At 43.7% G+C, this 14,802-nt stretch overlaps 4 protein-coding genes across 4 annotated transcripts; 2 read left to right on the top strand and 2 right to left on the bottom strand.

The window, feature by feature from the left end:
- Positions 1-536: 536 nt before the first annotated feature.
- Positions 537-2,399, bottom strand: LOC122395155 (leucine-rich repeat-containing protein 59). The gene is made up of 6 exons (XM_043392527.1): positions 2,006-2,399; positions 1,831-1,890; positions 1,640-1,762; positions 1,348-1,561; positions 1,068-1,271; positions 537-979 (listed from the first exon to the last, which is right to left on the bottom strand). Exons 1-6 carry the CDS (start codon positions 2,099-2,101, stop codon positions 687-689), a joined length of 990 nt encoding a protein of 329 aa, XP_043248462.1. The 5' UTR covers positions 2,102-2,399; the 3' UTR covers positions 537-686.
- Positions 2,400-3,339: 940 nt separating this feature from the next.
- On the top strand, positions 3,340-4,339 carry LOC122395012 (SNAPIN protein homolog). Its single transcript, XM_043392282.1, has 2 exons — positions 3,340-3,913; positions 4,012-4,339. The coding sequence occupies exons 1-2, from the start codon at positions 3,762-3,764 to the stop codon at positions 4,337-4,339; spliced, it is 480 nt and encodes a 159-aa protein (XP_043248217.1). The 5' UTR covers positions 3,340-3,761.
- Positions 4,340-4,458: 119 nt separating this feature from the next.
- LOC122395010 (methyltransferase N6AMT1) lies at positions 4,459-5,482 on the top strand. The gene has a single exon (XM_043392281.1). It carries the CDS (start codon positions 4,459-4,461, stop codon positions 5,095-5,097), a length of 639 nt encoding a protein of 212 aa, XP_043248216.1. The 3' UTR covers positions 5,098-5,482.
- A 304-nt stretch (positions 5,483-5,786) lies between these two features.
- LOC122395009 lies at positions 5,787-11,354 on the bottom strand. The gene is made up of 9 exons (XM_043392279.1): positions 11,249-11,354; positions 11,020-11,124; positions 9,787-10,410; positions 9,580-9,720; positions 9,353-9,516; positions 9,126-9,284; positions 8,792-9,061; positions 8,479-8,730; positions 5,787-6,662 (listed from the first exon to the last, which is right to left on the bottom strand). Exons 1-9 carry the CDS (start codon positions 11,352-11,354, stop codon positions 6,330-6,332), a joined length of 2,154 nt encoding a protein of 717 aa, XP_043248214.1. The 3' UTR covers positions 5,787-6,329.
- Positions 11,355-14,802: the final 3,448 nt, after the last annotated feature.

Below are 14,802 nucleotides of genomic sequence, written 5' to 3'. Positions count from 1 at the left end.
GGTAAAAACAAAGAAACAACATTCGATGTTCTTATTCACACCCTTCTTGTACACTAATCACTCTTTCAAATAAATGTCGCATTTACCCTCGTGGCACATCTCCCTCGATTCGTCACTCTAGCGCCACGTATGGAGATCGCGACATACTACTCACGCGCCACATTCAAACAGACCAAGGATGCCTTCCTTACAAATGTATACAAACCAAAGATAGTAGATTAGTTATTTCGATATAAAAATTTATATTGCACGAAAATGCTTACTGGTCTGTAATCGTAATTTTTGCAAAATAAATAACGTAAATTGATTCACCCACGCGCTACACCAGGGGGTGGCGAGCACCTCTTCCGTCAAGAGCCACTGGAGTCCCACATCCAGTCAACCGATTTTCCTACTAGCTTGGCAAGCCTGCGTCCTAGGTCCCAGCTCTGCACAGTAGGCGTAGCTCTTCTGCGCTTGAGCGGAACAGGAAGGTAAGGGAAGGAACCATAACTGGCTCGCGAGACGCCACCTGCATTCACCATACACAGCTCTGTTCATTAAATTTAAAAATCTGTTAGACTTCCAACATCGACAAATTTTATTTTTTAATGAGAATTACATGGTACGAAACGATTGCGTTAAGTTTGATCGTGACGTCGGTATTAACGAACCCGAGAACTTTTTAAGTTTTTATATACTTATAACTATTCGCTGGCCGGGACGCCCGCATCCTTTTTAAAATTCTTTTCGTACGTGTAATATAAATCGTCGTAAATGCTTCTGGTCCACGTAGTTCCAATCCGTAGGGAGGATTGGAGCGTATCGATACTCTGCTCCTGAAATGCTTTCAAAGGTATACCTGTGTTCTGTTCTACGTAATTTACGAAGAATCCAAACTGTTCGGAATACATTGGAGAAATGACAATTAATAGCGTGAATGCTAAGGTGAGAAGAAACAGCCATAGAATCGCAGACAGGAAGGACCGACATGCGTTGCCTGAAACATATTACAATTCCATTTACAATTAACGGGACGAGAATGTGATAGAATGCTCATCGAACATAATCCATTTGTATCGTATTACCTTTCGACGCGCGTTCCTTGTTCGTGTACTTTTGTTTCTGCACCGACGTCGAAGTATCCACTTCGTTTTTATCGAGTCGTAGTTCCTCGCTCAAGGAGCAAGATCCATTTTTATCTGCATTTTGTTTGTTATCCTTTTCGACTTGTTTTTTCTTTTTCTTTTTTCCGCTCTTTTTCGGCAATGCTGTATCCGTTTCCGCTTCCGCTAAAAACAAAAATGTTAGTCACGCACAAAGCGCAATATGTGTTTAAATATTCGTGTTTCACATTTCTAGTATTACTTTTAGCAGCATTTAATCTTCGTAATTTTTCTTCTTCTATAGTAAGCTTGACGCGCGATAAATACGAAACGACGTTACGAGCGCAAGCTTGACATTCGCTTAAATTACTGCAAGGACCGGCAACACTGGCCACAGCAGAAGTTAAAGGATTCTCCTTTAAATCTAACCATCTTAAGTTCTTTAATTCGCTCAAACTGAGTGGTAATCTGCTTATCTGTAATATAATTTTATTCGTTACTACTTTGAAAGATTTGCATTTAATGCTACATATAGTAAATTAATTTTGCTTTACCTGATTTTCATAGAGATCCAAATACCTCAACTGCCTCAATTCCCCAAAATTTTCAGGAATTTCTGTTAACATATTTCTACTAAGATCTAGCTTAACTATCTGCTTAAGATTGACAAAAGTAATCTGAAACAAATAATCATTGATCAAGAGACATTGTTGTTAATCTATAAACAAAGAACGAAAAAACTCACAGGCAAAGAAACTAACAGATTATTCGATAAATCCAAATGTGCTGCCTTTTTAACAACTGCCTAAAAAAATGAGAGGAGCATAATGATTACTTGTTGCATCGCCAATATTTGTTATCATACAAGTCAGGTTAAATAAAACAATTTATATATTGAACATTCAAGAGATTTAACGTACGATTTCTCGAACAGGCACTTCTTTCAGGTCGCATAAGCTAAGATCCAGCGTTTCATCTTTCAGTCTGTCCTTAATATTCTTCAAATTCAATTTCATTTTGACGATGAAGAAGTATTACACTAAATAGAAACTGTGAATTCTCGCGTTGTTCGTGGATTTTTGTGGCAACACCTTTTGGTGGAAAGCATAATATTACTGTACAATCGAATAAAAGTAATACTAGCTGACGGAACGATTAGATATTTCTTGATCTCGACGCATCGGAACGATACAAAGTTTCATCCGCCAACAGAATGAAAACGTTTAACGGAAGTTAAATGCATGTGGCACATGGAGACCGATGAAAACTAATACTAAACTGACACGTCAGTGACGACATTCACGCCTTCTGTTGCTAAACGTCCATATTTGACGTCAAATAGTTCGCTTTTTGCGCCGCTAGATGGCGCTGATTTTCGACCTTGTGGGATTATGGTGACTTGATGCGCGTGCGTTCGTAGGCCCACCCCTACGACCACGGATATTAATATTTGAAATGACTGAACACGTGTATATAACAACAACAACAATAACAAGTATTCTTTATTCACGCTAGGCGTACAAGTCCTCGTTTAGCAGGAGTTTTTACTCTGGATCTTTTTGAGGTGCTTCTTCGCGCAGTTCTTACCAAGCAGTGGTTTGGCGTCCTTGCATTTTGGGGAGGACGCGCTTTCGCCCTGCTGCGCTGCGCGCGCAGCCTTACGGCGGATTCGCACTTGACGGGAAACTGCTCCCCTCTACTCTTGTGCGGACGAGACCATAAGTCTCGACCCCACAACCTGAAACCCTCTGGTGTTAAAACGCCCAAGTTTGTCGTGGAATAGTTCGTTATCCTCAACGCTAGATGGCGCTTATTACCGACCTCAGGCCCCCTGGTGCTAAAACGCCCAAGTTTGTCGACTTAATCAGCGCCATCTAACATGGAAGACACGAACTATTCCTCGACAAACTTGGGCGTTCTAGCAACAGATGGCGCAAGTGTCGGTTAGAAGCGCCATCTAGCGTTGATATTAGGAACTATTCCACGAGAAACTTGGGCGTTTTAGCACCAGGGGGCCCCAGGTCGGTAAATAAGCGCCATCTAGCGTTGATATTAGGAACTATTCCACGACAAACTTGGGCGTTTTAGCACCAGGGGGCCCCAGGTCGGTAAATAAGCGCCATCTAGCGTTGATATTAGGAACTATTCCACGACAAACTTGGGCGTTTTAGCACCAGGGGGCCTGAGGTCGAAAATAGCGCCATCTAGCGTCGCAGCTGCGAACTATTTGACGTCAAATATGGCCGTTCCGGTAGCAAATGACGGTGCAGTCGTTTACAAATCGGCGCCTTATTTATTGTAAAAATAACTTTTGAATTAAGTTTGACAAATCGGTCGACGTATATAATTACTAGTTAATGTGTATAAGAAGAACGAGAGAAGCAAACTGTCTGCAAAGTATTGTTTTCACCGTTTCTTTTGGTGACTCCTCAATGGGGACTGTCAGTCACGTGCTATAAAACATAGGTTGAAAGAATTTATGAAATGTCCAGTGAACATATTGTATAGCTGTAATTAATTAATAAAATAAAGACTGGCCATTATATAAAGTTATAAAGTGTAAATAAATAATTATAAAGTGTCCTGGGTGCCATTTTCTGGGATCGCCACATCGACGTAACAAGTGGTGCTACCTGGAAAATATGGAATGATCGGAGATTAGAAAGAAGTAGAAACATGGATGTGGATACAGCAAGCGATAATACATCTATAGATGACAAGATAGACGATTTTTGCGAAAACCCGACGAGAGATGCCTTGACGGAAGGTCTTATGAGCCTTCTGAAACCCGCGGTGGATCGATTAGACGAAGGAATTCGTGCCACTAGGTAAGTGAAATGTTGTTTGTTTATGTATAGAATAAAACAAATTTCTACCGTATTTAAATTCTATACTTTTTATGAATATTACGTCATTGTTTGCGTAGGATATGTCAAATAGAAACGAAACAACGGATCGAATCTTTGATAGAAGAGTTGCAAAGAAGCAACGAGGTATTGCAGTGCCCGTTGGAGACCGATTCTTACGTGAAAAAATTGATCAATGCCAAACACAAGATCACCATCGTCAGTAATATCTTACAAACCATGCAGGAGCGATTGAACACGATCTATCAAGCAGTAGAAAAGAACACGGCGAAGAGGAAGGCATTATTGGATTACAGTTCTGTGTCCGGCAGCTCTACAAATATTCCAGAGAAAGGTGAACAATCAGAGACAGAGAAAGACACTGTGCCGCCTAAAGAACAAGAATAAGCGAGGGTCGCAGCGTGTGTAAGATACTTGTAACATATTTCCTTAGTCGTATCAGTCTAGAGATACCTAGCGGAGAAATTTTTGTACAAAAATTCTTTGGTATTTCCTGCTAATACGTCATGGATACTCCGGTAATTAATTTATCGGCCAGAGATTTGGAAAAAGTTTATGAACCTTCGGAGGATTCCTTCCTTTTAATAGATGCCTTAGAAGCCGATTTGAAGGTTTTGAAAGCTGCAAAACCTGTGATGTGTTTAGAGATAGGTAGCGGATCCGGTGTTGTAATCGCTGCTCTGGCGATGGCATTGAGCGATCACTGTCAATCTTATCATCTTGCGATCGACATCGATCGCGATGCATGTAAAGTCACGCGGGGAACTGCTATGCTCAATTCGGTAGACGTAGATGTTGTACAGATGGATTTATTGGGTTGTATACGTAATAATTGTGTTTTCGATATAGTGGTATTTAATCCACCGTACGTAGTGACGAGCGACGAAGAAATACTAGATGCAAAGTTTTTGTTCAAGACCTGGGCGGGTGGTACAAATGGTAGAAAGGTTATGGAGCGCGTGTTCTCGAGGATTCCCACTATTCTATCGGACACGGGAACATTTTATCTACTGGTCATTAAAGAGAACGATCCAGAATATATTCTGCGTATTTTTAAGGATTTAAACATGGTAGGCGAGATAGTAATGGAAAGGAAAATTCGAGGAGAGCATTTGTACATTTTACGTTTTAAAAAGATTAAGTAACCATAATATGTATATATATATATATATATATATATATGTAACGAGTATATATTTTTCCTTATCAAAAATACTGAAATTTCAATGGCAGACAAGTACTTATTTAGTGTTTTTGTCGATGTTGTTTAAATAGTCTGTGTTCGATAATTACATTGGTAAGAAAAAGTTTAAAACTCGATATACGTGGAACATAGCCCTAACATTTAATGCTTGATCCTGTAAAAAAGATATTTATGCGACCGGCGTGCGTACAAGCGTTAGAATATCACTTGATGCGTTTATGTTGCGATCTGTTAACAGGAGAAATTAAAAGAGACGATTATGTGTATAAAGTAAAGAAATTATTTCTTGTTACATTTAATTTGTATGTACTTTTACTAGTCACGCTACAATACCATCTCGTATTCTTTCACTCGTGTGGCAGAACTCCTAACAATTTAATCTACTTCTCTTTATGAAATAATGCAGTAGAAAATATATTTTTTATGTTTTCGTCGTTCCACTACTAATCGTATTTACAATGACGTTCTATTTCCTACGAAAGTCACCACCGAACCGTATAGGTTATCATAAAGTCGCGTACAAACGATAGCAACACGTAACGTTTTAAGAAACACCATAATTTATTTATTATCAACCTAAAGGAAACGTCTAAATTCTATCTATCGTTACATCAAGTTCGAAAAATTCGAATTTCGTCGTATTCGGTACGCAATTACGTGAAAAGCAACTTTTCTCACAGTTGCCAATCACGTCGATTCGATATATCGTAGGTCGATATGTGATATATGGCTGTACAGTCGAGTAACTATTATCATACTTGCGATCCAAGTTATGCAAACGTGCAAGAAATGTGTCGCGAGGGTAGCAAATAACGCTGATCGACTCGTTAATATTTTCAACGATGTAAATAATCAAAAACCACCTATAGACAATTAAATATTTAACAAATAGAGTACACTGACGTTCGACAAAAATTTTAGGGTGGTTTGCGCAGCCAGTTATTATCTTGGCAATTAAGTAACCTTTCATCAGGCTTGTACGATCAGTTTCCTACAGTTATCGATTTGTAAATATAAAGTTTTGAGCCAGGTTATTATTTAACACGCTCTCGAAAATATTATATCCCATTTCGTCGACTTTAATTAAGGAATAGTAACTGTAAAGATGGTCGATTGCCACCCTGGCGTTCGTTGGTTGCAAGCTCGATCGAGAACGGGAACGAAATCAATTTTCTACGAGTTCAAACACTTTGATCTGTAAACTCGTTGCAATTTAAGGTAAAGCACGACGGCGGTGATCGTCGTCAGGACGACTGTGCTCAACATTAACGAGCTGGCCGTGTAAAAACCGGCGTTAGTCATGCAAATGTCTGTTGTGGTTCTTAGAACCTCCTCGGTGGTAGTTTGCGCAAGGTGCTCCAATATTTGGTTGCTGGCTTCGCTTAAATCGTCTTCCATGATCACCCTGAAGCCACGCGCCACGCGTATCGGGTCCGACAGCAGCACCGCTGAAGTATTCGATGGCGTGTAATTTATCGAACGACGCCGTCTACCCGGTTCAATTTGCTAAAAAAATGTGTTCTTTTTAAACAGCGATTCTGCAAATTCTTACAAAGTATATAATTACGGCGAGCGCGCCAATTCTTTTAATCTCAACTATTGTCAGTATCATTACGATCGATGCTCTCCGAACCCATTCTCTGATTTTTCAACAATTTTACAGTTTTTACGCGACATTACGTTTCGTTCAGTGTTTTAAATTTATCTTTTCTACTATTTCCATTCTGCTCAACGAAAGCATCTAAACAAGAATTACGGAAAGTACAAATTATCAATGAATAAAATGTCTTTGATCTCTTGTTTCCTCCGAATACACTCAACGTCTTCGATACGACAGGTAATTATACTTAAAAATTAAAAAGGAAGCGTTTACCTGGTTCGATTTGCTAAAAAAATGTTTTCTTTTTAAACAGCGTTTCTGCAAATTCTTACAAAGTATAATTACGGCGCACCAATTCTTTTAATCTCAACTATTGTCAGTGTCATTACGATCGATGCTCTCCGAACCCATTCTCTGATTTTTCAACAATTTTACAGTTTTTACGCGACATTACGTTTCGTTCAGTGTTTTAAATTTATCTTTTCTACTATTTCCATTCTGCTCAACGAAAGCATCTAAACAAGAATTACGGAAAGTACAAATTATCAATGAATAAAATGTCTTTGATCTCTTGTTTCCTCCGAATACACTCAACGTCTTCGATACGACAGGTAATTATACTTAAAAATTAAAAAGGAAGCGTTTACCTGGTTCGATTTGCTAAAAAAAATGTGTTCTTTTTAAACAGCGTTTCTGCAAATTCTTACAAAGTATATAATTACGGCGAGCGCGCCAATTCTTTTAATCTCAACTATTGTCAGTATCATTACGATCGATGCTCTCCGAACCCATTCTCTGATTTTTCAACAATTTTACAGTTTTTACGCGACATTACGTTTCGTTCAGTGTTTTAAATTTATCTTTTCTACTATTTCGATTCTGCTCAACGAAAGCATCTAAACAAGAATTACGGAAAGTACAAATTATCAATGAATAAAATGTCTTTGATCTCTTGTTTCCTCCGAATACACTCAACGTCTTCGATACGACAGGTAATTATACTTAAGGGGTCTGGTTACTCTAGAATATTGAAAAATTCGATTTTTTTTTTTTTGGCTTAAATAATAGTTTCAAGCCTTAAAAACATTATGCGAAAGGTTTCAGTGTCGGAACAATGTTTTTGCTGAAAATTTAGAGCCCGAAACGATGACGTGTATCTGCGTCCTGTAGCGCGTTAAATGCATTTTCCTCGGAACTATGTTTTACAAAACGATGTGCAGCATTACTCCAGTTCTAATTAATCAATTGCTTTGAAAATTGCTTTGAAAAGTTTTTTTCAAAATTGTCAAATAATTCTGCAAAATATTCGTAATAAGAACTCGTTTTTGTGTTAAAATTCGATTTTAAGTTTCAAATATTTGCCACATTGTTCATTTTTATATAAATTGAAATGTCTCATCGTCAATGCCTAGGACATTTATCATAGTTAATGGAATATTTCGGTTTTTCTTGTACATAACAACCATTTTACCACAATCCTGCACACCAGCTGGGCATCAAAACAAGAAGTGGCTCGTGAACATGGCGCTGCGTAGGCTTAATTACAAAAATTTTTTAAACATTGCCAAGGGTTTTTTTCAACATTTGTTATACCTAAATACAGTGCAAAGTTTCAGGATAATTGAATGCTTACTTTATCTTCAGTGTTGCTTAAAAAAATGCCTCGTTTTCCATACCGCTAGAGGTACCAGACCCCTTAAAAATTAAAAAGGAAGCGTTTACCTGGTTCGATTCTGGACACGGTTCGCAGTCAGTTTTGCACAACTCGACGTTGCACTCGATGAACAGATCCATCACGTCGGGGAACTTGAAAGCTTGGAAGAACGCGTAGGCGATAATCGAAGCTCCCGTGTTTCCGGTGTCGTTTGTTTTCTGGAACGCTCCGAACAGTTTCGGTTTCAATATGCAACCCCTTTCGTCCGTCAGTTGTATCGTGTTGGCGGATGACTCGTCGCGAGCCACGCAATCGCGTACCTTTAAGATTCGTTGCATAATTAGTAACCGATAAATCAACGTTTCATACGCGCGGACATACCTGAAGATCGAAAGCGGGATCTCCTTCGACGGTGACGACCAGAGTCATAGTTTCACCGATTTTCACCAGGCCATCGGCCGTGGGCGCGAACGGACCCCTTCCAACCTGGATGTCCAGCTTGGCGACCGCGGTGTCGCCGCTGAAAGTGACTATCTCTTGCGTCAGCATGTCCACGGAGAAGTTCACCGACAACGCTTTGTTGATGTTCCCCTCCCAGAGGCAACGGACCCTTCTCACCGTGTCCCAGACTTCTTGAATGCCTGGTTCGTTCTACACAAAAAAAAAATCCATTACGCAAACGCGTCGAGTCGTTTGATCGTTTATAGGCAATTACCTGCAACACCAGTACGTTCTCCAGGTACGCCTGGCCAGCCTCGCCGGCGAAATCGTTAATGAACTGGGTACCGCAGGAATCCAGGCTCACCGTGAACGAGTATTTCGTCTGCCCGGAGTTTTGTTCCACGTATCTGCATTCCGGAGTCATGAAATATCCCTGTAAACGCATCGATCGATTATTGCCGTTTCGACATAATCCCCGCCACATTCCTCGCGCTCGTTTACCTTGGAGTAAATGACCCCGTCGAAAGCGCGGTTGAACTCGATGTTGATGGTCATCATGGTTTTGCTGCACTCGACGTCCAGGGAATGAATGTGCGGAGGGTGTTTCGAGTCGTCGTCGTCCTCGGCTGGGCCCGTCCCCGTGGTCGTTCCGGTCCCGCTGCTGCCTACAGTAAATGAATACCAAAGTAAGCACCGAGAATGCCGAGACGCGACCATTTTTCACGTACCTTCGCCGGACGTAGGTTTCACGGTGACGGGACCACCGGATCCACCACCGGTCTCTTGAGGCGGAAACGCCCCACCGGGAGTCGAAGACGGATATCCCGGTGACGAAGGATAGCCAGCCGCGGCGCCCTGGTCGTAAGAATTCACCCCAGGCGCGGGGGTCGGGAACGAAGGGCGAGGACTCTCCGTCGGGTATCCGTAAGTGGTGAATCCACTGGGAGCCGGATAACCGGTGCTGGCGCTTCCGTCCGCGGACGGAGCATAAGATGGCCTTTGAGTCGAGTATCCGTAGGTGCTGGAGAATCCGCTGGGGCTGGACGAGTATCCACCGGTGTTCGCGTTTCCATACGTCGAGGTTGAGTAACCGTAGCTGGTGGACACTCCGCCCGGCTGAGGATTCTGAGGGGTGTTCGAGGAAGGTGGTCGGGGGCTGGTCACCGAGGGTGGCAAATAGGTCGTCGAGCTCCTGGTGGAGCCGAACGGCGGGAAGGCAGAGGAACCGGCGTTCGAGTAGGACGGCGAGGACGCTGGCCGGGGATTGTACGAGGTGGACGAAGGTCCGTAAGGCGACTGACTGTTTGGCGGAAGATACGTCGGCCTTTGTGTGGAGAAGGGTGGATTTTGAACGGTGGCTGGCTGACCGGACGGGTAGCCAGCGTTCGGCGAAGGGAAACCAGTCTGCGGCCTCTGGTAATTGGTCACCTCGTTTTGCGTGGGCGACGAGTAGCCCGGTTGTTGGCCGGTCGAGGGTGGCTGGAAAGGTCTGGGTCTCTCTGGCGGCCTTTGCGTGCTGTACGGTGGCAGGTATCCTGGAGGATCCGACTGCTGACGGGCTGCAAGAACAGATTCGGTTCCCAGGTAACGATTCACCGTTTTGATAATGTACCACGTTGCACAGAGTGTAACTCGACCGAGATTAAACTTTTACGCGTCGATTAGAAGTGTTGCTAACTAGAAGAGGATGTAGACGAGTGTAGGAACCACCGTTAAGGTTTAGATTAGCGTTGCCTTGTGGATTATCTACCGATAGAGTGAGGTTGCTGGCAAGCGTGCAATGGCGTGTAACCATACGAAACTACGGTTAATTGCATTATGACCGTTACTGGTCGAAACAGTTTTGTTATTCGTGGGAGTATCCATGGGCCACTGACTCGTCTGCAAATCAGGGTGCTGTCCTCCGATCGCCTCGTAAGGGAGCTTTAACCTCTTCAGGGTCTGTTCCTATCGCAATGTAATATTAAACGCGTTGAGCTACCGTAGAATATCACGTAGCCGTTCGGACGATCGCGTTACCAGATTTAATTTGCGATAAATGGATCCTGAAGAGGTCGAACGAGAGTTACCAAAGGTAAAAAAAACTATAGCGGCGAGCATGTTGCTTAGGGAAATTCCTTGTTTAAAGGGTAACTCGATAGGAGAGATGGCCCTCTTGGAGAACGTACTTTTACGTGCGCCCTGACGGTAGATCCCCTGAATCCACTCTAGGATATTTTGCGCCATCACGTCTGCGGGCGACGTTGGAGCAGCTCGCTGGACTCTCGAGTGCGCTAATGGATTTTAAACGATTGCTTTGATCAAACTCACTTCTCGTTAACGTACGTTATCGCTCTCTTTTCTCCCGATCAATCATGGCCGGGATAGACTCGAGGAGTCGTTCCATGACGTTCTTACCGTCTGCAGGCGACGTTCTGACGAACAGGGCATGACCTCCTCCGTACTCTTGGCCCACGGCTGCGCCCACCGCAGCTACCACCAGGAACGTCAGGGTCCTCTTCATCCTCTACCTGCAATTTCATTTCGTTCACATCTTCCCCCGTAACACCCAATCCCTATACTCAACGCGTTAATAATCGTAATTACGTCACGAAGCGAGAGCAACTCTTCCATGATTAGATCACCGTTTATCTTTATCGAATACAACCAAATTACGCGTCTAGGAGATTAGGTGTCATGGACACCGGTTGCCGGGAGGATTTAAACCAAGTTTTCGAGCTCGTCGCGATCCTTCGACCTCCTTCGATCCTCGAAAGTAGAAAGCGATCGTCATTATAAAACGCGATCGGAGCTCCTGACACTCGACGATGAGTTATAGCAGGGAATATCTTCGACTGGACGATTTTTCCGTCGACTCTCCGCATCCGCGTTCGGACGATCTTCATTTCTCTTCGAGGAGGCGTCCCCCGAAAAGTCGACGACACGATGTTAATTAGCCGCGAATCGAGCCGGCTCCGTGTTTCGACTGCGATCCCGAATTACAAGAGGAATCGGAGAGACCAGACTCTTAATCTGATCTGACGAAACGTTCTGATGCACGTGAGAATAACGAAACAATGCTGGAAACGGCCTTTCCCGCGACCAGAAAACTGTTTGGCGACTGTGCTTCGCCGACTCCGTTAAGCTTTATGTCGAAATTCTGACGAAACGCGAGTTCCGCCTCTTGACGCTTTAACCCTCGTACGGGGATAATTTGATAGTTAGTTCGAGTTAATATCCCTGTCGATTATCGACAAATGTTTCGGGATTCCTCGAGTATTCCGCAAAACGGTAAAATTACGCAGGCGTGACGATGGCTGCCTCTTAATTAGTCTCTCGCGTTGAAAGTGAGCTATCTATTGTTTTTGCATACGAGGGCGGATTGTTCGCAGCCTTGGGCGTGCGAGAGATTCAAGGTATCCTTTTTTTCGACTGTTCAAAGCCGCATTAACCTATGCACTATGTTTCGATTCAGCAGGGAACGTCGATAGACAACGAGAAACTAATTTAGTTCGACTTTCAAAGCATCCAGAAAGATCGATAAATAGAAAAGCGTAGGTACAGCCATATTTCCTCCCCGCGAAAAGTCAATTTCCCCGTTCGCCTTTGTGCTTATTCCGCAAGAGGGAATTTACCGGGCCAGGTAAAGCAAGTAAATTCGTTGGCGTGCTAGTTGTTTGCGCCGGGCGCGAAAAGTTAAGACGCACCGGGCCGCGAACTCTAACTTTGTTTTACGATTCCACGGTTACGCGCGTGAACCGTTTTAAAAGTCGGCTCGTAAATCCGACGTCGCGATCGTCGGCGATAAAGTACAAAAGGCGTTAATAGTTTCCGTTTTCTTTCGCGCGCTCGATCGATCACGCGGGAAACACGGTTCCCCGACGCCTCGCGAGCAACATGGCGGCTGACGCTTCGACTCCGACGTTCGTTTCGAAAATTTCATTAATCTCGTGTCGCGTGGACAGGCGTTTAGAACGATCCCAGTCCTCGTAGATCGAAAACCGTTCGAACTTGTAAGTATTCACGGACTCGACGCGCGGTTTTCTCCGTTGGGTAAATTGTCCGGGTAGAAAGTAACGCGGCAAACGTTTCGGAAGGAGAAGAGGAGTCAGCGTTCGTCTTCGCCGGGGAAACTCGTAGCACTGTCGCTTTCGACCAAGGTGAACTTACGAGCAGAGAATATATCCCGGCTAGATCTCCGGATATGCTTTCCATCGGTTCGATCCGGTGTTATCGGCGGCGGTGGTTCGCCGGTGAAACCGAATCGTGACGGGGGGGCTATGGTAAACGTGATTCGTACCCGGGTCGCCTCTTCTTCTTCGTCTTCTCCCAACGCGCGTCCCCCGGGCAAAAGTTCGAGAAGTCAACCGAGGAATCGTGCTCGTCCGAGGTGAAAGGTGAAAGTCGCTGCGATACACGTCGCATTATTCGCCTACTCGGCTCGCAGGATCGGATCTACGCCGGATTCGATCGGAAATCACGTGACACGGCCGTTGCATTCCAAACTGCTACGCTTCCGATTACTCGAAATACGGTAATTCCAGTTCGATTAATCGCGTGAGAGCATACAAGGTCAGGCATGGTGGAAGAAAGGACTACGTCGATGTATTCACCTTGACATAGTTCGAACGGACGAATGATCGACAACTTCCGGACCGGAAGCGGGGAGGCCTGGGACCGTGAAAACGGACGACTTCGAGCCAAGACCTTCCGATTAATATCTATCTAAAGCTTTTGCTTCTCGTTATTATCAAGGGTTTAACGTATAAAAGTTCATTAATTTCGCTGTGATATCGAGCTTATTCGTTCCCCATCCTCCGGCGCAATTTTTTATTCATCCTGAATAAACTGTGAATCCAAATACGCCGCTCTGCTGGTAAATCCCGTGCAGGAAACGTTCGCGTTTGTTTTCCTCTTGCCGCGCAAACAAATTTTAACGGTTTAAAAGAGGATATTTGCAGCACGGGGGGTGAGGTGGGGAGATAAATTGCACCGTTGTGCCCCTCCTGGACGCGCCATTGGGTTTCCGAGTGGTCATAGGCGTACGCGTCCAGTCACCTGCGTGTTGTACGCGTGGAAGGTGTTCCTCGTTGGCGCGTCGGATTCATTAAAATACAAAGCACGTGGGGGAAAAAAACATGGAATGGGGTCGACCGACTTGTACGAATCAGATTCCAATTTAATTAGGATCGCGCAAGTTCGTTAAACGATGTGTCCGGGTATAGAAACGAAATTGTGGGAGTCGAATCGCCGGGACGAAATTCCGTAGAAAGTTTACGCGTTGCGTAAACGTCTATCATTATTATATGGGTGTAGATCAACGAACGATAGAGGATCGAGCTATACTTGTCCCTCGTTCGTCGCTTTTCTCAGATTCTAATTGACCACAGTACACAGAGTGTTTTCTCATCAGATAGCGTGATCTTTATGACGAAAACCCTCAATATAGAAGTTCCATTCGGTGGGTAATTCGAAATACAAAATGGCTAGTTCTATCGAACATGCAAAGGAGCTTTACGAGGACATAAATTTGGTTCGAGGCATCGTTACGGTGGTTCTTCCTTATCAGTCCAGAAACGTTTTCACCGAAGATCGTCGTAGAAAATCTATTTCCCATTCTCGGTTACCGAACGAATCGTTTTTATAGGATGCGAACAAAGATATACATATTTTCGTATCATGCTGGAACACGTTCTACGAGTTTCGACAGCACCCCCATCTTTTTCAAACGTTCATCGATTGTATCTACGTTACTTCGAATGGCACGAACATGTGAGATGGCTCGATCGAACGTTAATACGGCAGATCGATGGAAAAATTGGTCTTCGCGCGCGACAAGGTCAACGAACCCTTTCCCTGTTTCGTCGAAATTTCTAAACTATTTGTCAAACAAGTTGCGTCGATCGGAACGATTGGTAGTCGGAAGGCGCTGTGTCTAGGAATACACCGGGTGGGGCAAAAATCCCAGTCAA

The sequence above is a fragment of the Colletes gigas genome, unplaced genomic scaffold, assembly GCF_013123115.1.
Source record: "Colletes gigas isolate AHSC1104 unplaced genomic scaffold, ASM1312311v1 Colletes_gigas_Sc00005, whole genome shotgun sequence".
Classification (NCBI taxonomy): domain Eukaryota; kingdom Metazoa; phylum Arthropoda; class Insecta; order Hymenoptera; family Colletidae; genus Colletes; species Colletes gigas.
Note: the sequence above shows the minus strand (reverse complement) of the source record. Positions and strands in the feature narration are given on the sequence as shown.